The sequence below is a fragment of the Podarcis erhardii genome (genome assembly GCF_964252035.2).
Source record: "Podarcis erhardii genome assembly, chromosome: 12".
NCBI lineage: Eukaryota > Metazoa > Chordata > Lepidosauria > Squamata > Lacertidae > Podarcis > Podarcis erhardii.
Window position 1 is genome coordinate 24,606,699 of NC_138513.1, and position 23,825 is coordinate 24,630,523.

The following is a 23,825-nucleotide window of genomic DNA, read 5'->3' on the forward strand; positions in this document are numbered from 1 at the left end:
CCTGGGACAATGGCACAAGAGGCATCTTGGGGAGGCCTGGAAGGAGAGGGCTCCTTCCTACGTAGATACAAACCCCATATTGCATCATCTGGAAAAACCACACGGAAGACGGCTCTCTGTGTGCGGACTCTCAAGTAGGGGGCCACCCCCCAAAAGAAGGAAGGAAGGAAGCGAGCGAGCCCTGAGGTGACTGGATGCTGATCCGTCTCCATCACGCCTTGGGGTGGCCTGTGCGGGTGGGGTCTTCTCATGTGACTCACATGATAAATACCAGGGAGCAATTAGGCTGAGGCAGAGGAAGCTCTCTGGCCCTCCCCACCGCCAGGAATATAAAGTGGAGAGGCTTGGCTTGGTGTGCATTCATTGAGCCCCACACCCAGGAAAGCAGCAGCGTCCTCTCTCAGTAAGTGCCCTCTCCCTGCTTCAGCGTTGGCTCCTTGCCTTAGGCATCACTTGCATCCAGGTTCCTGCATCTCTCCACAGCATCCAGCGGGAGGACCAGCCGCCTTTGCTTTCTTTTCATCTCGTCTAGGCTGAGATGCGCTGGCAAGGAGGGGAAAGCCTGTATTCAACACACGCCCACCCCTCACTTTTCTCTCTCTCTGTCTCTGTCTCTTTGCTACAGCTTCTCAGAACTTTTCAGCAGCCGTAGGGCGAGAGGAGGGGACGACGGTCCGGGCTTTTCCTCGACGGCATCCTCTCCACCTCCTGCCGTCCCCACCAAGGGTTCCTCGGGTTGCTCCTCGACGTGGAGGAAAGCGGGCGGCGGCGACGATGAAATTCCTGGCGGTTTTGACCGTGCTGTTCCTAGTCTCGGCTCAAGCCTTTGCGGAAGAGCTGGGAGACAACGAGGAGCTGAATTACTGGTCGGACTGGTCCGATGGCGACCAAAACAAGGTGAGCGAAAGATGCTTTTCAAGCCCCGACGGCTAAGTCCGGTGGTGGCTTTTTTTTTTTCGACGGTGGCGCACGGGCGGTGGGGCGTTACTGGGATCGTGCTGGTTTTTGCTGTTGAGTTTGAACTGGTTCTAAAACCAGAGATCACGTCTGGGGAAAGTCCTGGACTTCACGGGTGCACAGCGATTTTCTCCGGGGGGTGTCTGTGTGTGTGTTTATTAGACAGTGAGAGGGAGGCAAATCCACAGGGTTGGTTTTTTCTCAAAACCCTCGTCTGCCAATGCAACTTGCCAACATGTTTCTCCCCAGCAAAGGAATTCACAGCGTCGTCGGAGAAACTGCGGTTCTGTGGATGCCCCGTTAAAGATTAGAAGCAAAGGAGACCGAGAGAGAAAGATGTATTTTTTTTCATCGCTAGCTATACTCAGAGCAGATCCCTTAAAAGTAACGGGCATGGCTCCCGTATGTACATTAATTTCAACGGATCTACTCTGAGTAGGGCTTAGTTGGACGCCACCCAGTGCTCTTGCTTCTTATTTCTTCTTTCATATTAAAGCTGCCGTCCTTTCCTTGCAAATGGTCAAGCCCCGATGAACGCAGGTGGGGTTTATGCATCGGACAGCGCCGCAAAACTGCAATCCGATGCACGCTTAATCTGAGAGTAAATCCGAGCCAAGGGGGCGGGAGTTTACTTCGGAGTTAGGCGTGTTTTAGATCGGGCTGGCTGCGCAGCCAGAGCTGAGAAAATGGGAAAATTTTATTCGTTTCGGACACCGAAGATGCAGTGTGTTTTATAAGAACTCCTATACCATCCTAGTGGAACTTAACTTCTGAGCGGATTGCACTGGAAAGCGGGGCGCAGGGGTCATTTGGAGTTTGATCCTTAAAAATTCCCATTTCTTTCCCTGCCAGACCCCACCAGGGATGATAGATAACAAAGTTAAGAGGCTACTTCTTTGAGATTTGAACTTCCTTCCTCATCCTCCCAAGACTGGTTACATTAGCTCATGGGGCAAAAGTGTCACACAGGTTCCAGGTATAGGGTAGAGGGATAGAAATACATCAGGTTACAGATGCTTCAGGTTACAGGCACTTCAGGTTACAGACTCCACTAACCCAGAAATAGTACCCCGGTTTAAGAACTTTAACTCAGGTTAAGAACTTTACCTCAGGATGAGAACAGAAATCGTGCGGTGGCGGTGCGGCAGCAGCAGGAGGTCCCACTAGCTAAAGTGGTGTCTCAGGTTAAGAACAGTTTCAGGTTAAGAACAGACCTCCAGAACGAATTAAGTTCTTAACCAGAGGTACCACTATAGAGAAAAGTCAGCTCTAAAGCGCTCCTGTACTGTGGAATAACATTTCTGTCAAGCTCCACAGGTGCCCACTATCTTTACCTTCTAGAAAGATGCATTTGCTCCAACAGCCTTTCCCAGCCAGATAGGTGGGTCTTTGCCCTTAGTGTCTATTTTGCATTGCATTACTTTTGTACTAAATGTATTGGTTGGTTGTGTGTTTGTGTTTCGCTGTTTTTTGCTGCTTTTATTGTGCATCACCTTGGGGCGATTGCTTGGAAGGCAAATAATAAATTATTATTGAGAAGAATAACAACAGCTCTGCCGGGTAGTGCCTGAATATAGGGATAAGAATCTGTGGGTCTCCCAGGTGGTATTCAGTTTGCTTATCTGCAAGCCACCTGCATGCCAAGGTTAGAGTGCATTCCCCACATTCAGGGTTGCCTGCAACAGCAGGATGTGGGAAAACACAGTATCTAGACCAGGGTAGACAGAGGTTGCTGAACTCCAAATCCCACCATCCTCAATCATTGGTCTTCTGGCTGGAGCTGATGGGAGTTGGAGTCCCAACAGGATCTGTAGGGCACCACATTGACTATTCCTGATCTAGACTATGCCGGTAGCACGGTGCCCATAAAATGGAAAGATGCTTCGGAGCCTATGAAACATGTGTCCTCCTGCAACAGTTCCTGGTCTTGCTTCCAACTTTGCACCAGAAAATATGAAGCAGGAGGCTTCTGGGCAGACATGCATCCAAATTATTTAAAGACTCCAAGGTCCTTTCCATCCTTTCAGGTCAATTCCACCCATGCCCTGCTCTGTTTCAGATTGGAGTGGTGGCAGTGGTGGTTTTCTCTTGCTGTCATTTCTCCCTTCTTTTTTCCAGTACTGGATACAACATCAGTCTTTGGGGGTCTTTAAGGGTGATGGGAGGCAATGACAAGGATTCTTCTCTATCTGCATACTGATGGGCAGCTATTCACTAACGCACTAACACAAACAACAGCAAAGTGCTCCTGAACTGTAATGCAAATTATAATGGGATGAGAAATAGGGAGTGATTACCAGTGGGCACAGGATAAAAGAGGAAAATATCAAGGGCAAGCTATATCTTTCTTAATAAATACAGTATGTAGGCTGAGCTGCAACTGTCTGTTTCTCTGAACTATGTTGTTTTACCTTGTCATACTGGAGTTCTGTGAAAACTTCCATAGCAATGGAATTTTCAAATCTTTTTTGGCATGTGTATACAGGATTCCAGTAGGGTTCAATACCATAAAATCAATCATCAAAAAGCTGCATCTAACAATTAAGTTAGTGTTGGATAACATCCATGAATCCTCACTGTGTGTTATCCCCATTCTGAGTAAACATAAGGAAGGCTACCTTACATTCGTCTGCATGCCATTCCCTACTAACAACCAACTCATTAATAAACTTAGATCAAATTGTCTGATAGCAGGGGCAGTGCAAAAGAACATGCGCAACTGATTCTATTTGTCTCTGCCCACAGTAACAATGGATATAGCCAATAGGTGCAATGGGGTCTTAAGTTTGCTCTGCAGCGCTGCTCTCCAAAGGCATGCTTCTTAAGCAAATAATGTGAGATTGTGTGAGATTTTGTCAGTTTCAAGACTTCCTCTGCAGTTTGCTCAAATAATACAGTTTTAGAATGTGAAATTGGGTGCATCCGTACCACATATCACTCCAGAGTTCCCCACCCTGCAAAACGCAATGAGGTGGGATCTGGACTGAACACCAGGGTTTGCTTGCTATTTGTTCCCCAGTAGTTTAGAACAGGGAAATTGAGTCTCTTTTACCTCCCTACAATGGGGGGGAGGGAGGGTTAGAAACCTAGCTCAGTTGGTAGAGCATGGGTTGTGGGTTCGAGCCCCACATTGGGCAAAAGATTCCTGTGTTGCAGGAGGCTGGACTAGATGACTCTCGTGGCCCCTTCCAACTCTACAATTCTATGATTCTATGTGACTTTCCAGGCATTGTTGTACTACTACTCCCGTCATCTCTGACCCTTGCCCATGCTGGCTGGAGTTGGAGTCCAGCAACATCTGGAGAGCCACAGATTCCTCACCCGTGGAATAAGACCATCTTCTGCTAGTTGGTTAGGTTGCTTGGGCTTGACAGGGAAGATGGCACCAACACAGAATTTAAGACTCAGAATCATACTTCAGTTTAGTGTCATACATGCTAGTCTCTAATTTTTGTTAGACTCTGACCTCTTAGTGATGGGGTTTTTTTTAGTGCTGATGAGGAAATGCTAGGGATTCTGCTACACCTTGAGTAAATGCCTGCTAATTTCAGGGCAGCAAAAGTACATCATTATTACATAGTCATCAAAAATAATGATGAGTAAAGATAAAGATTAAAAGTTGCTTGGGGGGGGGGGAGGAGTAAAAGGTCATCTCCCAAAGATTTGGAGAGATGGAGCTCCTAGAGAGACATAGCATCCATTGTCCATTTTCACAGGATCCTTAATCCTCAATTATCTTTTTCCTAAACTAGCCAACACACATTCAAATGTTATCATATTTAAAGTGAGCTTACACACCAAGTGATTGCTGAAACAACCACCACAGACCAGATACAACAGCTTTCATATCATACCCCACAAAACCTTAAGTATGGGACTCAAAAGAATCAGCTGATAGACATCAAGTGACAGTTGACTGAGGGATGAGAAATCAAGCAATGTGCATGTATGGAGCCGGCTTCATCCTGACCAAAAGCCACCTGGGTTGATTAGAAATGGTTGGGCAGCACAACTGAGCAGAAATAGATTGTTGTTAGGTCTTGTTCTGAACCACTAACAACACCTTGTGATGTCTGAAGGCTTAAAGAAGAAGTTTTAAGTTAATTTGAAGCAAGAGACAGTCTACCTATTCCTTCGGTTCTCTCTGTCTCAACATCCACTTTTAAAATTTGGTGGATGATCAAAACTGATCATGGACTTTAGAATTTTATACTAGCTGCAGCATTCAACTTTCTGAGAATCTTGAATTTTAAGAAATTCTCTGTCTAGTCTGGTTGGTTGGTTGGTTGGTTGGTTGGTTGGTTGGTTGGTTGGTTTGTTTGTTTGTTTATATCCCACCATTTCTCCCAAAGGACCACAGTCTACACTGACAGACAGACAGGTTTTCAATATAACCTCAGCAGTTAGTGGGTGCCTAAGGGTTTGACACATTACCAGTGGCTGGAGGAAGAAAGTCTTTGTTGTTGTGCCCCTCTCCGTAAAAGAATTAACAAGTGTGACTTGCCATGAAGTGTTGCAGTGTGCTGTGTGTCAGGGCTGGCCTGCATCACCAGGCAGAGTGAGCTGGCTGCCTGGAAAGTGGGAAGCAGTGGCAAGATGTTGGAAAACAGAGCTGTGCATCCTGCACAGCTTGCCCAGTTGCCCCTCACCTGTCCTGCTCAGGTGCTGTTAGAAGGTGTGGTTCCATTGCCAGTGCTGAATAAGCTTCAGTCGCCAATATGTTTGCCTTTGGTACATGGAAAGGGAAGGGATGCTATTGTCTCATTTGCCTCAGGTAGCAAAACACCATGTGGATGAGCCCTGTGCTCACAGTTCTGGTCAGCCAGCCATGCCATTTCCCCTCGCTGTTCCATTCCATTCCCTCCCCTCTCCAACATTTGTTGGTTTTTCTGTTTGTTTTCCTCCCAAATCAGTCAGCATACCAAGATGCTAATATTCAATCCACACTGGACTACTTTTGGAGCTTCTCATAATCTGAAAATCGTGGGGTTCCCCAGAGCCTGCTGTTACCTCCCTCTTGTGTACGGGTGGTACTATTTTGGCCACATGAACAGCGGCACTCTCCCCTGAACTTTGGGAATAGAGGGAGTCGTGCTAAAATAAGCAACTTGTTTTTAATAAATTAAAAAATAGCGACATTGGGATCATTGTGGCACAGAATGCTGTGTTGGTGTTGGTGTTGGTTTTATTTATTTATTTATTTATTTAAGTGTTAATACATGCCTAACCACTGCGTATGAGAAGTAACGCAAATCTAAATTGTGGCTTGAGTGCCGCATGTGAGTCACACCTTCGTTCCAGCACTTCCTTTGAATTGATTGATTTGGGGAACATCTGGATTAATTGTGAAAAAAGCTCCTCTGTGCGTGTCTAGAGTGCCTCTCCCAAAACCCCGAGCAGCAATATATTTTGGTTTCAGGCTAGAAAACACGCTACGTCCAGCATGCTCCTACTTTTTAAAAACCGAAGACCCAGCAGGGATGGTTTTGTGTATATTTGGTGTTCAGTGGTGAGCCTTGTTGCATGTGAGCTCACACAGAAGAACATAGGAAGCTGCCTCGTTTAGACTAGAGCATCTCAAAGTGGGGTGGGGGGGTGCTTCAGAGTTTGATTCAGTGCCATGGGAGTTGTTATGTAGTCTCCCCCATGCTGTTTAAAATCTATATGAAGCCTCTGGGAGCTGCCATCAGGAAATCTGGAGTGCATTGCCATCAATATACAGGTGACACCCAGCATTATCTATCTGCTCCAACTGAACGAAGAGAGAAAGTTGAGGTGTTAGACCAATGCTTGCAGGCAGTGATGGGTCAGATATGGGCCAGCAAACTGAAGCTGAATCTTGAAAAGACAGAGGTGTTACGTGTTATAAGTTCTGAGTCCTTACATTTGGGAAGTGGCCTGCCCTGGAAGGGGCAAGTTTGCAGTTTGGGGTATACTTTTCTGAATTCAACAGTGTCACTGAAGCCTCAGGTGGCCTCAGTGCCTTTTTCCAGCTCTGGTTGGTTCGCCAGCTACAGCCCCCTTTGGATAGAAATGACTGGACTGCAGGACTCTATGGTCTGGTAACTTCCAAACTGGATCATTGTAATGTGCTCTACGTGGGGCTGTTCTTGAAAGATGACTTGGAAACTTCAATGGGTCCAAAATTCAGCAGCTGGATTACTGGCTGGTATACCCTTCAGATTTCATATAACACTATTTTGAAAACAGTTGCACTGGTTGCCAGTTCCTTTTCAGGCCCAGTTCAAGGGGTCCACATTAACTGAGACGACTCAGGTCTCAAATGCCTGGAAAATGGCCTCCTTTCCTGCAGACCCTCTCAGGTGCTAAAATCAGCAGAGGGAGCCCTCTTGGTGGTGGGGTGGTGGCCCTAGAGAGGGCATTCTCTGGGGCTGCCCCTAAATTGTGGGGCTGCCTCCCCACAGCGCTGTATCTGGCACCTCTTTAGATTTTGGTAAACACTGAAGATGCACCTCTTTACCTCTGGGTTTTGACACTTGAAATGCATATTTTTGGGACCACTTTATTTCTGTATTTTAAAGTTAATTTAAACTGTTTTTAATATTGTGTTTTACCTGCCCTTGGGACCCTGAGGTGAAGGACTGGTAATGAATAGTAATCATCATCGTCATAGTAATGTCTACAATGGTTGACAGCACCTTTCTAGAGTTCGAGTTCCTAGCAACCCTTAAACTACAGGGACCAGAATTCTTCAAAGGAAAGAATGTACTTTTAACGTGCTTTTATGTGCACAAGTCTTGACTGCCAACAACTTCCATCCAGGAAACATGTTTTCTGTATCATCCATTGTATGTTGGGCTCAGCTTTTGGCCCAGCATAACCAAACTTCCTAAATATAAAACAGTGGTGGCTTTTATGTGTCCCGTGTGACAGTGGATCAAGTTTAAATCCACATGACATGGGAATATGAAAGCTCCATTGCTTACCACACCCATTTAATTTCCCTTCCATGTCAACTCTCACATTTGCACCTGCCACAAACAGTGCCAGAAAGGTTCAAAAGCACACATAAGCTTCTCATGTGAAAGCTCCTCAAGAGACCTATTAGCACATCCCTTAATGAATGCATCCCCATAGGGCCAAACCACATGTGACTCACCTGATGTTCTAAAGCAAATTTAAAGTGTGCTGCAAATTTAAAGCAATGCAATGCTGTGTGGTGATAAGGATAATGATGCTAATAGTTGGATATTTTCATGAGATTCTAAATTTAGCTGAAACACTGGAGCACTGGAGGAAATTGCATCTTACACTTCCAAACATATACATTCCTCTGATCTAAATTGTCCATCCTTGTTCTTATGTTTGCCTCTTCACGCCTGTTTCAAAATGCTCATCACAGATCTTCAGCATCAGGTGTAGTTTGCCCCTAGTTTGGGGATTTTCTGACTTTGTATTTCCACTGCCCCCTTGTGGCCTCCTTGTGACAGAACATAGGGTAACTCGATTCCAGATTGGATTTTGATTGGAGTTCTGTCTGGATTCTGTTTGGTTCATAATCTGGCCTTAGAGGAAAAGACATTTTCCTTTGCAACAGGATCATTTCTCCCTGGAGACTTTGGGAAAAGGCAGACAAGAAAAGTGAGGAAACCAAGGCACCATATGCTGAGTGATACTTAATACGTCCAGACTGAAGGGCTTCTTTTTTTGTTCACCCAACATTGCGCTGTCAGTATCGCACACCGAGTGCTCCGCTAATGATACAATATCTCTGTTTCAGGAGGAGTTGCCTTTACCCTTCGAGCACTTCCTCCAGAGAATTGCCAGGCGACCAAGACCTCAGCAATTCTACGGCTTAATGGGCAAACGAGATTCTGGTGAGAACCCTTTTCCGAACTCACTCTTTCATGCAGCTCACTTGATTTATATGCAAGATGATTTCAGCTAAAACTGTCGGCTCTTTTACCGGAATTGTTTAAACTTCCCTTTCTTTGGAATCAGTTTAAAATTAAAAGCCATCGCAACTAACATTTAGCAGTTGGACACAATGCGTTTAGCAAAACACCAAAACGTTTACATTCCCGTCCTGAAAAGTCCCATGGAAATAAACCCCCCTGCTGCATGCAATCAAAGTATTTTCTAGTGCTGGGCTGAATAATTTCACCCAGGGATTCTTCATCATTTGGAAATATGGGGTTAATCTTGGAGGAGGGAGGAAACTCCAAATAGCATTGGGGTCTCTGCAGTAGCAGGACCACCTCACCTCCTCTACTGGCAGACAGGGATGCCCAATGAAACCTAACTGCCTCTAAACCTAACCTAACCACCAAAACCTAACCGTTGCTACACAAGTTGAGGGTTAGGGTTGCAGCCTCACTGTGCGTAATATCAGGGCAGGCCATTGTGAGGAGCCTCAAACTCAGATGCTGAATGCAGCCCTCCAACTCAGGCCACACCCCTCCCCCAGGCCACACACCCTCACCAGCCACACCCCTCACCAGCCCTGCTTCCCGTCTTTCTTGAGAGTTTTTGCATGACTAAAATATGTCTTTGAGCTCTGAGAATGCCCTTTTCTTGCCTGAATGGACAGAGAGGGGTACATACAAAGTATCTAACTGTATAAAGGTTAAATATGCATTTCTTCTTCTTCATTTTTAAAGAAATGAATTGTTATTGGTTTTTAAACAAATACAAGAACCGTTAAACACTTTCCCAGCAGTACATCTAATGGTGTATGTTCTATCCATTTACTCTAGGCAGAAACTTACACATTCAATGTTCAAACATATAACTTAACGTGACCTCTCCACTGAGAATATTGAGCTGTTGGAATAACAAGGTCTTGATTTTGATCATTAATATGGTTAAAGAAAGGGGCCCATGTTTCTTGGAAGGTGTCTCTGTTTGTTATGTCTTTAATTGTCCCCCTGTGTCTGGTGAGACGCTCAGACACTGCTGTATCCCAGATATTACTTTCTCATATGTTCAGGGGTATTTCAGTCTTGTTCTTCCATTGTTGAGCTATCGCTAACCAATATACATTTCTTCTTCCATCCACTCATGTCTCTGCCCCGCTCCACCACTTACATACAGCCTCTGGGAGTTACTGGGAGTCCTCAGGTAAAAAGATCTCTCCCCACCCACCAATGCACACACACACAGAGAGACAGAGAGAGAGAGTAGTTGCAACAATACCAGTGAATCTGCTAAATTACACTGCATATAAAACCAGTAGTTAACAAAATCCATTCCATTTTATTGCTGTATTTTGCATCCGGAACATCCCTCGCAGAGGGATTTAGTGGGGAAGTTGGGGAATGCATAAAGGCATGTTCTTTTTTTAAAAAAGGAAGCTCATGCAGGAAGCAATCCTGGCGTATTGTGCCTGTATTGAAAAGTGTTTCGTGGCCATGAATTATTCAGAAAATAATCAGTGCATTAACTGCAATGTAACGCTACTGAGCTGGTGCTAAATGCTTTTGTTCTTTTCATGAACGCGACACAATGAAATGCCATCTCTACTACTTCAGCTAATTTCTTTCTTTCTTTTATTGTTTTCCAGGATACAGCCCTCTCTCCCATAAAAGTAAGTTAATGCTGGTTTTGCTGGAAATAATGCTGATTCCCTCCCCTACAATAATTCCCCAGTGAGCTGTTTCCGGCTGATTTCAATGCAACTGATATCCAGGACTGCAAGTTTATACCTGTTTCTTATTGCTTTCAAACCAGAAACAGGGAAATGCTGATGTACATTCTGGGGCTTCATGTGAACAAAAGCTGCTCTGTGATTGTCTGTACAGGGGACTTCGTATAATTGCAAACAATATAATTCATGGATAATTTTTGCCAACTGGAGGGAATCAGGTGATCACTGCGTGGCTCCAATCTGACTCTTAAGTGGGAGTCAGCACTTCTGAACACAGTGACACTTACTTCTAAGTAAACACACATAGGGTTGCTCTGAATTTCCATTGTGGCAACAGCTTGCTTACTCAGAAGTAAGTCGAAATGAAGTGGGGTTTACTCCCAAGTAAGAGGGGTGACAGTCCAGCTTTGGTTCCCCTGAAGGCAACATGAATTCATACTAACTTTTGATTTCAATGGGACCTAGCCAGGACTATCTACTATTGATAGGGGCACAAATGTGCCCCAGTGTGTCATTGGATCACGGCCACTTTGTGAAAGTAATAACAGTATCACTTATAGTCAGGGCTGGTTATAGTAGGGCTGCCATATGTCCAGAATTTCCCTGACATAGTCGGGATTCATCTGTCAAAAATGGCTTCCGTGCAGAATTTTGAAAAGTGGCTACAATATCCAGGAAAACCTGGGGGGGGGGAGGGAAGGCAGCCCATATAGGAAGTGTTGGTTTTTTGGTGATTTCTGTAAAAAAAAAGAAAAAAAAAGGTAAAAACCTCATTCGGAGATTTTGCAAAACAAAAGAAAAAAAAACCCTCAGCATCTTTGCCCCCCCCCCCCCCCAGTGTTCGGATTTTCACTTTTTGAAATCTGGCAACCCTAGCTTATGGTTATGCACAAAGGGCATGCATAGGCCCTCCAGAAGCTGTTGGACTACAATTCCCAGCATCCTTGGCCACTGGCCATGCTGGCCGGGGGTGATGGGACTTGGAGTCCATCAACATCTGGAGGGCTATACACACAGACCCAGCTTAGCTGTGCAGCTAGGGCAGGCATAGGCATAGGCATAGGCCCTCCAGATGTTTTGAGACTACAACTCCCCTCATCCCTAGCTAACAGGACCAGTGGTCAGGGATGATGGGAGTTGTAGTCCCAAAACATCTGGAGGGCCGATTTTGCCTATGCCTGAGCTAGGGTGACCAGATGCAAAGAAAAGGGACAGGGCTCTAGCACCTTTAATAGTTATGTAGAAGAGGGAATTTTCCCAGATGTGGTTTGCATGACAAGGTACACCTGCTGAAGTTCAGGCTTCTATGCACAACTATTTAAGGTTCAGGAGCCCTGCCCACTTATGTACCTGACCACCCAACATGCAGCATTACTGACATTATTTCACCAGCACTCAGAAAGTTGTGGCTTTAACTCTGGGAACAGTAGCAAAACTTTAAATGTGCAAATCTACCCAGAGGTGAGAGTAAAACCAGGCCTCCTGACCTAGGCTCCTATGGTTGCTTTTTTCTTCTTCTTAAATCAATTTGGTTTAAGGTGCAATCGTAAACAGATTTACCTAGTAAAAGTCCAATTGAATTCAGTGAGACTAACTCCTGAGCTGAGGTGTAGGAAGGTCAGGTGGTACCCAGTGCGGAAAATTTCTTGTCACCCCCCTACACATTGATTTTTATTTTTATTTTTGCAGGAAAAAATTGTTTTACATTATTTCATATTTTCTTACAAAGGAATAATAATACTAATAATAATAAACTTTTATTTATATCCCACCCTCCATGGCCGAAGTCGGGCTCAGGGCGGCTAACATCAGATACATAGCACTGGTATAAAATCAAACAATAACTAAATTACCTCCTAAAAACATGTCAAAATAAAATTAAAGTCTAATTAGATGGCTTTCCGCAGGGTTAGGGTTGGGAACAGTAAGTGCTCCACTGAATTGAAATTTCAGCCTTCATGACATAGGAAAACAGCCAAGTAAACAGCTATTTTCGTGGAGGAGGGTCAATATATTAACTGATATGCATGAAATTTCTTTTTTAAAAAAATAATTTTTATTAACTGGCCAATTACATCAAATTAAATCACATCGCATAAATTCCAAATTACAAAGCCAAATTTTTAAATTTTGTTGGGGGAACCCATACTTCAAGATCCAAATGGGTATTCAGATCCTCTTCTTATTACTGCGTTAATGTCCAAATCAGTCCCTATATGCATGAAATTTCATATATAGCTATATAATCCCTAATGTAGTAAGATAAGACTTTTGGAGCAGGCATTTTAAAAAAAAATAATAATATTATGAACCACCCTAGTAGGGCAGTAATTGTTCCTTGCTAATTTGTCACCCCCCTCCATGATGGAACCTGGGGGAACATCTTGCAACCATAAATGATTGTTACAATTGTTAACAATTGTTAAATGCAAACTGCACCAATAGTGATTTTGGGTCAAACAGTACAACTTTGCACATGTCTACTCAGAAGTAAGCCCCACTGTGGTCAATGGGACTTACTCCCAAGTAAGGGTTTATAGTATTACAGCCTAAATCTAATTCCAGCACTAGCTTGAACGTGTCATTTGATTTAGGTTGTTCCATGCGATACATTATATATAAGCCTAGGCAACAAAAACTGCAGGTTGCATTTTGTTAGAGAAAAAGCATATCAACAGAGAGAGATATTTTCCCCAAAATTGTCCAAAGCCATACAAATCCAAATGCTTTGATTTCAATAAGACCAATGCTAAGAGGTTTTTTTTGGGGGGGGGGGGGAGTTGTATTTTGCCACAAATTAATAAGACTCCTAGCCATCCGGGCCGGTGGCTATATTAAATCACCAGGATTACCCATTTGAATGACAATTAAAACTCTTCCAGCCAAAACTCATCTAGCTGTACTTAGTGGCTGCTTTCAAAATTATAGTGTGCTGAGCAAGGCTGTCTCAGCTTGGGAGACAAATCTTTTATATACGCAGATGTCTGGCTTCTGAAAGCTTTGCCATTTGTTTTGTCTTGATCAATAGTTTTAACTAGACAAAACTCTTTCCAAAGGGGGAATTTATAGCTGCCACTCAGTTTTGGGGAATTAAAGAAGGGGGAAGTCTTTGGTCAAGTTAGCCTATTGCAGCTCTCTTCTTTCTGTAAGCAGTGGAGCCCAGGTGAGCCTTTACAATGTATGTTCCCTTTGGGAGGAAAAAGAAATAGAGACTTATGGTGAGTAGATGCCAGAGCTTTGATCTAATCCAGCATCATTCTTCTAAAGCTTAGAAAGGAAGAAGGGGGCAGTGGCATGAAAGAAACACAAAGGAAAAACAGATAAGTTGAAAGAAACAGATAGAGCAATAGCTGGCAAGCAGAAGGGACAGGAGAGGATACAGGTAACATCAGGAAGAGTGTGTGGAGGGGGGAGTGAAAGATTCTGCCAGCATCTTCTACTTTGGGCTGGGAAAGTTGTCTGTGATGCACCTTGATTGCACATTTCTAGTAACCGGTCCTTTCTATAGCACTTCTCGGTGCACAGCCGGTGTAATGTACCTGCTACCCTCCAGAAATTACTTAACTACGACTCTCAATATTCTTGCAAAAGTGTCTTGTACTTCAAGATAGTTTAGTCAGTAGAACATGAGACTCTTGATCTTAGGGACATGGGTTAGAGCCCAACGTTGGGCAAAAAGATTACTGCATTGCAGGAGGTTGGACTAGATGGCCCTTGTGGTCCCTTCCAACTTGACAGATTCTATTATTTATCCTTGCAACAATTCAATAAGAACAGCTATCCTGGGGGTCACAATTTGCCCAGGGCCCTGCAGTAAGCTTTGCAGTAAGCCCTGGTGCAAAGTCAAACTCAGTGCTCCGACCAGTTAGTGTGACTCTCTAAAATTCACTTTCCCTACATGCACCAAAGGATGTTAGCCTCGTCCTAAAAAAAGTATTTTTGCAAGGCAACATTTTCTTACAGAACTTAGTAAATGCACTCTAAAATGTGTCATCACCCCCTATTTGAGCTGATTGGACTGGGACTCTTGGCTACAAAAACCAAGGAACTGTAACTGAAGCTAAGCCCCAAGAAACCTCAAGGTATTTTAAAAGAAAGAATTAAGCCATGATTCTTCCCAACACATGTTCCATCATTAAAGACAGCTCAAGAACAACTGTAGCTTTCAAACGAGGCTGGTAGCTCAGTGACCACTATTTAACTGCTAATCCAAGCCCATATTGAATGAATAAACACTGGCAATTATTTGAGTAGGACACAGAAGTAATAGATGAGGGGTACTCTTGTCTTTTCTTAAACTAAGACCTAGTGAGGTGCCACATTTAATCATTTGCAGTTTGTTTCTACTGTGTATTCACCATGAACACGCATTGCCATAAGAGAGAGAGAGAAAGCTGTATTTCAAATGTACTTAAACACCCCCAAATATATTTTTCAGGACATAAAACAGATTCATTTGTTGGACTCATGGGCAAAAGATCTTTAGATTCTGGTATGTATAAACTACAGCGAAGCCTGCAAGCGCAACCTCTCTTACCTACTATTTTAAATAGTAATAATAATAAGTATGTTCATAACATATCCATCTTCACATAAGAAGTTGCCTCCCGCCATTGGCTCATCTTGCACCTGGAACCTGAGACTTTGTGCATGCCAAACCTGAGCTCTGCCATTGAGTTTCAGTGCCTTCCTCAGTCAAACAGCTCTTGGCTGAAGTAACAACCAGTTGCATATTTTTGGGTGGCAAAACTGCTTCGTGGAGGGGAAAGGCACCATGCCATATCTCTCCAGCCAAACCTATCTTCACATTAAGCTGTCATTCGGTTGCTGATGGTTTATCAAGGCTTCATTTACCCACTGAAAATGTGATGTCTGTTAGTGGGTCCACAAGACATGTAATTACTGAATAACAGGGAAAAAAGAGACCATGGTTAGTTTAAATGTGCTCTATAGACTATTGAAAGGTTTTAAAGGAACACCCTCTGCTATTTTCTAAAGTGGCATAGGAAACCAAACTGCCTAACATGTTTAGCAATTATTTAAGCTTGCGTTGCAAACTATTTTTCTGAAATTCCAATTGTGGGTTGCTTTATTTCCAACCCAGTAGCGTTCATCACTGCAATATTATGTCGGTACTCTGTTTAGTTTTACAAATTGCTATGAATCATGAGCAATTGAGTGTAGGGTTTATCTCTGGGTAGAGTAGCCATTAGATACTAAGGCACTTGCAAATACCAATTGACAGATTCAAGCTCGAGTTGAGATTCTGTTCCTATTGTGATCTGAAAATACAAGAAGTGCAAATAACCATGTTTTTAAAAAATATCTTATTACTTCAGAATTGCTGTAATGTATAGAATAATTTACAGCTAGTTGCCTAAAGTGAGCATGAACAATAGATATTCATCACCACACTTGGAAACTGAAATATTCTAGCCTGAAAGATTAAGTTCCGATTTCAATCATCTCAGTATTCATTGTTCTTCTCTTCTACTCTGGTGTCACCCACAGAGCCTGAGTGGCTGAAGACAATGAAATATATAGATCTGATTGCAGAAATGAAAGGACAGTAGGTCTTTCTTTGCTAGAGATATATACCAGAGTTTTATGTACAACCCCCCCCCCCCGATTGCATTTTGGTGTGCTGCAGAAAAACAAACCAAAAAATGGGAAGTCGTTTCTTTTTAAAGAGACATTTTCCACACTTTAGTTCAATCAAATGTTGACGCTAAAGTAGTACTGACATACCCTGTAATTTATTCACTTTAGAGCGGTCCTTTTAAATTCAGTGGGGCTGTTTCAAAGTGTCCGAGCAAGATTGTGACCTAGCTCCAAATTCACTGTGCAACACCAGAGCTCTGGGATTAGTCACCTACTGGAAATTATGTAACAGTAACCTGAAATTAAGAAGTCTCCTTTCTGAAAGATATTGTGTAGACATTAGAGATGACACCAGGGTTCCAGGCAGATGGACAGCTTTTGAGATATAAGGGAGTCAAGCAAGTCATTGCCTCCCAGTTTCCCAACTGGGAATATATTGTTTGTATAAACTACTGAGCATGCTCAATCCTTATTAGGTTTGTGTGTGTGTGTGTGTGAGGAAAGGGTAGCCTCATTTTGTTTTGCTCTTTTTAAAAAAAAGGTTTTGTACATCTGCCTTCCTTGGGGTTCACACAAGTATGTTGATACCTCGCTTCGCTTCTCCAGCGTCCAGTCCTGTCGACACTCAGCCACCTGAGTCTGCTGTTATATGGAATGACAGCACTGTGCAAACATCAGTAATCGCATAATATCATTTTCTTTGGGTGTGTCTTCCTTGTTAAATAAGCTCTCATTGAAAGGCTCTGCCTCTAGAAGAATTGAACCAAGTCTATGGGGACTAGGCCTGTTCCAGACCATCCAAGTGTCCCTATTTTCCAGGGACAGTCCCTGATTTAGAGAAGCCGTCCCGGTTTCTAATTTGATCCCAGAATGTCCACTTTTCCTTAGCATCCCTATTTTCATGGAAGAAATGTTGGAGGGGAGTAATCTGACCCCTGAGCCACCTGAAGGCAGCCCTGTATAGGGAAGTTTTTCAAAGCTCAGTTGGTTGAGCATGAGACTTTTAATCACAGGGTCGTGGGTTCGATCCCACGTTAGGCAAAAAGATCCCTACATTTCAGGGGGTTGGACTAGGTGATCCTTGTGGTCCCTTCCAACTCTACAATTCTATGATTCAAATGTTTAATGTTTTGTTATGTTTTATATATATGCTGGAAGCTACTCAGAGTAGTTACGGTAGGGCAACCAAATCAGATAGACAGGGTATATATAGTATAATTACTATTATGGGATAGGTTGTCCTGTTTTCATCAGAGAAAAAATGGAGGGTATGCTGTTCTAACTAAGAGGAAGGGCAGATAGAAACTCTGAATGCTTGTGTGGAGCTACTTTAAACTAAGTTACTGTGTGGGTCCATTTCATGCAGCAATGTCTTCCCTGACTGTAAGTATCCAGGTTCTCAGACAGAGGTCATTCCTATTGCCTACTATGTAATCCTTTATAAATGGAGATACATAGGATTGAATCTGGCAACTTTTGAAGGTATGCAAGTCAACTACTCTATTAGTGAGCTATGATCCCATGAACCTCTGAGCAGGCATTAGTCTAGACTGAGGTCTTGGCCTATTGTTCAGCAAACCTGGTGACATTCTGCTGCTTCCTTGTGCATTTAGGATTTCAGGACTTCTTTTTAGAGTAGATGACTGGTAGAATCCATCAAGCAGCCAGGATGATACCGGGTTAGGAACATATCTTGTACAGGAAGGGGTTGTTCACAAGTCTTTGGGGTGGTCAAAGTTCTGGAAGTGATTTTTGCTACTAATATGTGGTGCCCTTCCCTTTTCACAGGTAGCTAAGGTAATTTTTCAGCCTCTCTCGTCTCCTCAGTCTAGCCCCTCTGAGGCACCAGGGGAATGTAGCCGGACTCTGTCACACTGCCTCATATGCCACCAGTTCTCCCAAGTCTTTCAGCCAGCCAGACCGCCTAGGCTTTGTGAGTCAGAGACACACTCCAGCCTTCAGGCCTGCCCTGAGCATTGCCAGCTGACCCAACTGCATGGAGATCGTCAGCTGATGTCACAGGCAAATGAAGACTCAACCTGCCACACTGAAAGATCAATTTCTTACAAACGCGGAATGAGTATTATGCAGCGCATGTAGCAATGCCAGTTCCACAGATCAGAGTGGTCATATAAAGTATACAAAGCACTTCGTTTGCTACACCCCCTCTAATTCCAACCTCTTAACATAATGAAGAGCAAGTTTAAACTAGAGGCATCTTTTACTACAACTGCTTCCAGTTCTATATATGTAATCTGTCACAAGTGTGGATTAGAAAAGCCCCACTTGAAAAACCACTTTATCTCCAACTGTAAGAGCAAATGGGCGATTAAACTAAACCTTCAATGTACAGGCCCTGATGGAGCCCTGGTTCTTATCTTGCAGCAAATGCTGAAGGCAGGAGAATTCATGTTTAAGGGAAAATGTGCCGGTGTGGACCTTTCTCTGCTTCCTTGGTTCGACTGACATTTTAAAAATCCACCCCGTAATAGTGAAATTCAAATAGAAGGGGCAGAGAGAGCAGAGTAGTTGACTTCCACATTTAGCATGTTGCATGCTGTGTTTTTTCCTCCTTCTCCTTATTGGATGATGTGAATTTTCACAGCAGCTGATGATATAAAAAGCCGGTGTGAAGGGGTCTTAGCTGCTCTTCCAACACCATAGGCAGGGCCACCTTCCCTATGAAGCAGGGTGAGGCAGCCGCCTCGGGCAGCAGACCTGGGTGGAGGAGTGGCAGATCCACCTGCTGCCACCTCTGCTGCCTTCTCCTTCTCCACCACCATGCCTCCTCCTCTCATCCCAATGCTTCTCTCCACTTTCCCCTTTCATTCCAGTGTCGGTTTTCACTCCTCCCTCTCATCTCAACTGGCAGCAGAGGTGCCATTTTGTGGTTCACCTCAGGTGCCAAAATACCTTGGGCTGGCCTTGATCGTAGGGTATTGCAATGCTTCAGAATTTTTTGCTATCAGAAATGAGTGGCATCTCGTTTGACATCTAAGTTAACCAGTAAATGAGCAACTGTAGCCACAAATGAACAATTAAACACCTCACTTCATCCCAGCCCCAAAACAATACTGGCTACTGTGCCACGGGGCATTTCTTGAATAAATGAGTCAGTGATGTTAGTTATAATGTGTCTAAAGATGACGAATAAATTTGATTCTATTTGCATTTAAAGACAAACCTACCTAATTCACAAAGGGGCATATATTAGGAGAAATTCACATTTTTATGAGGACTGTTTAAAATCACAAACAGATATGGAAATCTGAAGAACTGAAGTGAAGATTGGGGGGGGGAGAGAAATTGAAATTGAGAGATTAGCCCATCCCTAATTAACTGCTTTCTTTCTGCTGCTTTCCTTAGTCTCTCTTATCTTTCCTCCTCAACATCCTGCACCAACAGTTCTTCAAAGGACTTCCACTTTCTTTCCTCACCATTCTGAGCCCCTCTTCTTTGCCAGCTTGTGTTCTAAAACCACTAGGAGCAGAAGACCAGGGGTGAAGACCCTGTAGGACCCTTGAGATGCTGTTGGATTCCAACTCCCATCAGCCTCAGTCAGCATGGCCAATAGTCAGGGATCATGGGAGTTGGAGGCCGACAGCATCTGGGGCCCACAGTTGGTATAGTAACCATGACTGATTTATAGGGAAATTAATGCACTGGCAAAGGCACACACTTCAGTTGGGATGCACAAACGCAACTTGAGACCTACAGAGGAAACATCAGACAGGTGGGGAATGCAAAGCACAGTACATTTCACACATTGAAACCAAAACTATACTGGAAGGAAGGACACTCTTGGCTGCAAAACACCTGATCGCAACAGCCATGTGCACAGCTTTTTCCTGGTCTTGATCAACTGCCAGGGAGATTTGGGGCCAGGGAGGATGTCATAAATTCGGATGCTTTACCATGTTAAAAGTTAACAAGAATCTGCACAGAAAATAAACATGTGAGAGACTCCTGCCTTCTGTCCTGACAAGCTAGGGAATGCGCAGGAACATTTAACTTGTGGGAACGTTCATTTGATCCTCCCACACATGTAATCTGATGTGGCTTAGCCCAGCAACAGGTACATGAGACGAGGCTACCAACTGGGCTTCTTATTTAGCAGCTTAACATGAGCAGCCCTCATCCTTAAAGATATGTGCCTGTCCAAAAGTTATTGTAGCGAATGCTGTCAGCACTACTGTGGAGGGAAGGGATGAAAGGAGAGGCAGAAAGGTAATGTGAAACCTTAGGATGCCACCATTTTCTCTGGTTTTACTTTTTGGTACTTTTGGGCACAGAGGTAGAAGGTCCTATAGACTTAACTCCATATTCGGAATTGACAAGGCAGGATCTTGTGACTACAGCATTCCTGACCAATGACTGCCTAGCCTCTGCTTCAATACCTCCATCAAAGGAGAGCCCACCCTTTCTCTTGTCAAACAGGTTCTTCTTATGTTCCTTTGTTCTCCTCTCCATGGTAAATATATGCAGCTCTTTCAACCATTTCTCATAAGCAGCCTCATACAGAGTCACAGTCAGTAATGTTCACACAGAGCAGTAGTGGTTTTGCCAGTCCTACCTAGAAGATGCTAGGGACTGAACGGGGGACCTTCTGTATGCAAATCAGATGTTCTGCTATGGACCCACAGTCCTTCTCCATCCTTCTTCAATGTCAATGGCTTCCTTAACATGTGTTACCCGAACTGTGCCTGGAAGTCCAAATGCAGGCTATAGTGGAATAAGCTTATGCTTCTAGACCAATTTACCATGATTCATACAATGTCCGATAGCTGAACGGCATTCAAATTAACATGTCATGCTTTGTTGTTGTTTTGTTTCCCTCCCAGGATCTTCTGAATGGAATGCAGCGCAGATGTACGAAAGGAGACGTAAATGAGACTTCGCTGTCCGTTATATGTTGAGATTTGTTTGTTTAAATGGCCAAGTTAGTGTAATATAGAAGAGCCATTGCAAGGAATTATTTATTTAAGACTGGTCTTTCTTTTTTTAACGTTGTAAATTTAATTAAAAAAACAAAACACAATTATTTCCCCCCACCCCTTCCTATTGTGGCATTGATACATACAGTAAAGTGGTATGCGAAAGATGGATTCTACTATGGCGACTCCGTATGGAATAAAGAAATCCGTGGTGTTTCACAACAAAGCACATTATTTGATATGTTCTGTGAAAGAAATGTTCACCAAATGTTTTAAAAAAGTGGTAAATAAATAAATAATAATAATAATAATAATAATAATAATAATAATAATAAACCTTTGTTAATTTATAGCAATTGTATCAGCTTCACTACCAACGCCAACTTGCTCTGGTGTCTAGTGCCTCGATTTGTGTTCATAGCCAAAAGGGGGGGAAATGTACTGTAATTTCTGTAGCTAAAATATATTTGTATCATTGCAGCATGGGTTTTTTTTGTTTGTTTGTTTTATGCACACACATATATTTTAAAAAGAGAGCTTTAAATGTGAATCTAGAAGTCTTTGTTTCATTATCTGGCATTTTACAGCAGTTAACACTTTAAATAAAAGAAAAATCTACTCTGGAGATTTTGCAACTTGCAGGGAATGATGTAATTATTTCAAACAGAAAGGCACTGGATGTAAACACACACATACACAAAACAGAGTAGGCGTGCAGGCAGGATGGAGATGGACAAATTAGGTATTAGTTGTGTTTTCTACCTTCTCTTCACTCTAATCCAAGTCCGGGGTGGGGGAACCTATGACCCTACAGAGGTTGTTGGACTCCATTTCCCATGATCCCTGACCATTGACTTTGCTTGCTGGCATAGGAGTTGGAGTCCAAAAATATCTGGAGGGCCACAGATTCCACATCGCTGATCTAAGTAGCTAATAGCACTATCCTACACAGGTATACTCAGAAGTCGATCCCATTGTTTTCAATGAGAGTTAGTTCATAATCTCCATAGCACAATCAATGGGTCCAAAAGGGGGCCTGAGAATACACAGCTGGTGCCTATCCAATATGGGAGAAGCGTGTGTTAGGTGTTGGGGACTGTGGTGAGGAGGGCTGAACTGAGAAGGAATGGTGGGAGCAGCTAGGAGAAGAAACACTGGAAGAGAGAGGGTTAACAGATTCACAGTCTCTGGACAGTATTCCCACCCCATTCTCTGGAGAGCCCAGATAGTGTTAGAACAGAAAGCACAGAGGGTACAAACTCAGATTACAAGATGTACGAGTGACATAGATTAATAGGGATGGAGGTGGTTAAGCCTTAATTGGGAGCACCGTCATTCTAGGGAGACACTTTCTTTTGTCTCTCGACTTTCCTTTCGTTTGATCTGCTTATTTCATGCTTCCTCAACCTCGGCCCTCCAGATGTTTTGAGACCACAGTTCCCATCATCCCTGACCACTGGTCTTGCTAGCTAGGGATCATGGGAGTTGTAGGTCAAAAACATATGGAGGGCCGAGGTTGAGGAAGCCTGGCTTATTTACTGCCATGGGGGGAGGAAGCCAATGCTCTGAAGCCTGACAATAGGACACCGGTAGAGGTTGCCCCCAGCAAGTCAATGGGCAGAGATTGCTGTTAATATGTTAATAATAGGGCTGGAACAAGATAGCTCAAGAGCGCAGAGCCATGAGCTCTTCCCTCCAGTGAATAAGAGTTGCTAGATGTCCTTTTTATTAAATATTCATTGTGATGTTATTGGGGTGGTTCTACGCAATCGTATTTTCAATACCACTCACACCTGTAAGCATTTTGGGGCAGTTATACCATTCGTTTGCCATAGAAGTATGTGTGTCTCATAGTTCCTTGCTGGAATCCTGTAACCTTTCATACCGCAAATATTCCTGAGGAAGGGTATCATCACCATACGAAGCAGCTCCTAGGGGCACAGGTCCCTTCAGCCCCCCCCTAAAATATTTGAGCCCCTCCCCCAAGTTGACAGGCATTGCCATTCAAATGGTTTGCATGTGTCATGTGATGTGATTGATTCTGCGAAACAGAGTTTACCTGCTTCCCCCACAAAAAAGTATTTTATTCAGTTTGGCACTCCTGGTCATTATTCTGCTTTCATTCCACTACAGTGGTACCTCGGGTTACATACACTTCAGGTTACTTATGCTTCAGGTTACAGACTCCGCTAACCCAGAAATAGTGCTTCAGGTTAAGAACTTTGCTTCAGGATGAGAGCAGAAATTGTGCTCCGGCGGCGCAGCAGCAGCAGGAGGCCCCATTAGCTAAAGTGGTGCTTCAGGTTAAGAACAGTTTCAGGTTAAGAACGGACCTCCGGAATGAATTAAGTACTTAACCTGAGGTACCACTGTATAGCCCAAGAAAGCCCTTCCAGATTGCAATAATGCAGTAAAACTGGGGAAGCATTGCAGAATAACTAAAGCGGAGCAATGTGTGGATGGTCCAGTATAAATCCACAACTCATGAACTAGAATGGCAGCAATGATATGTTGCACAAAACACCAGCAAAAAACTCTGAACCCAACACCTGTCCTGGAGGGGCCCTTCGCATTGATTTTCCTTTAAAATAATGAGAGTTGAGAGCAGCTGTAGCTTCTCCTGTTCATCAGCCCTGTTACTTGCTAGTTGATCAGCATACCTGTAGAACTGGTGAAATCACTGAACAGGTTGAGAAGGGGGTGGGTTACTGCATAGGTGCCTGGGG

The 23,825-nt window shown here is 43.6% G+C and overlaps 1 protein-coding gene across 2 annotated transcripts; it reads left to right on the forward strand.

Annotated features, from left to right (window-relative positions):
* The first annotated feature begins 275 nt into the window (after nt 1-275).
* Nucleotides 276-21,724, forward strand: TAC1 (tachykinin precursor 1). Of its 2 annotated transcripts, XM_081834020.1 has the most exons (6): nt 276-403; nt 626-897; nt 8,699-8,795; nt 10,481-10,504; nt 15,003-15,056; nt 21,007-21,724. In XM_081834020.1, exons 2-6 carry the CDS (start codon nt 775-777, stop codon nt 21,054-21,056), a joined length of 348 nt encoding a protein of 115 aa, XP_081690146.1. In that variant the 5' UTR covers nt 276-403; nt 626-774; the 3' UTR covers nt 21,057-21,724. The 2 variants fall into 2 exon arrangements, with proteins under 2 accessions (XP_081690146.1, XP_081690147.1); XM_081834021.1 differs by lacking the exon at nt 15,003-15,056.
* Nucleotides 21,725-23,825: the final 2,101 nt, after the last annotated feature.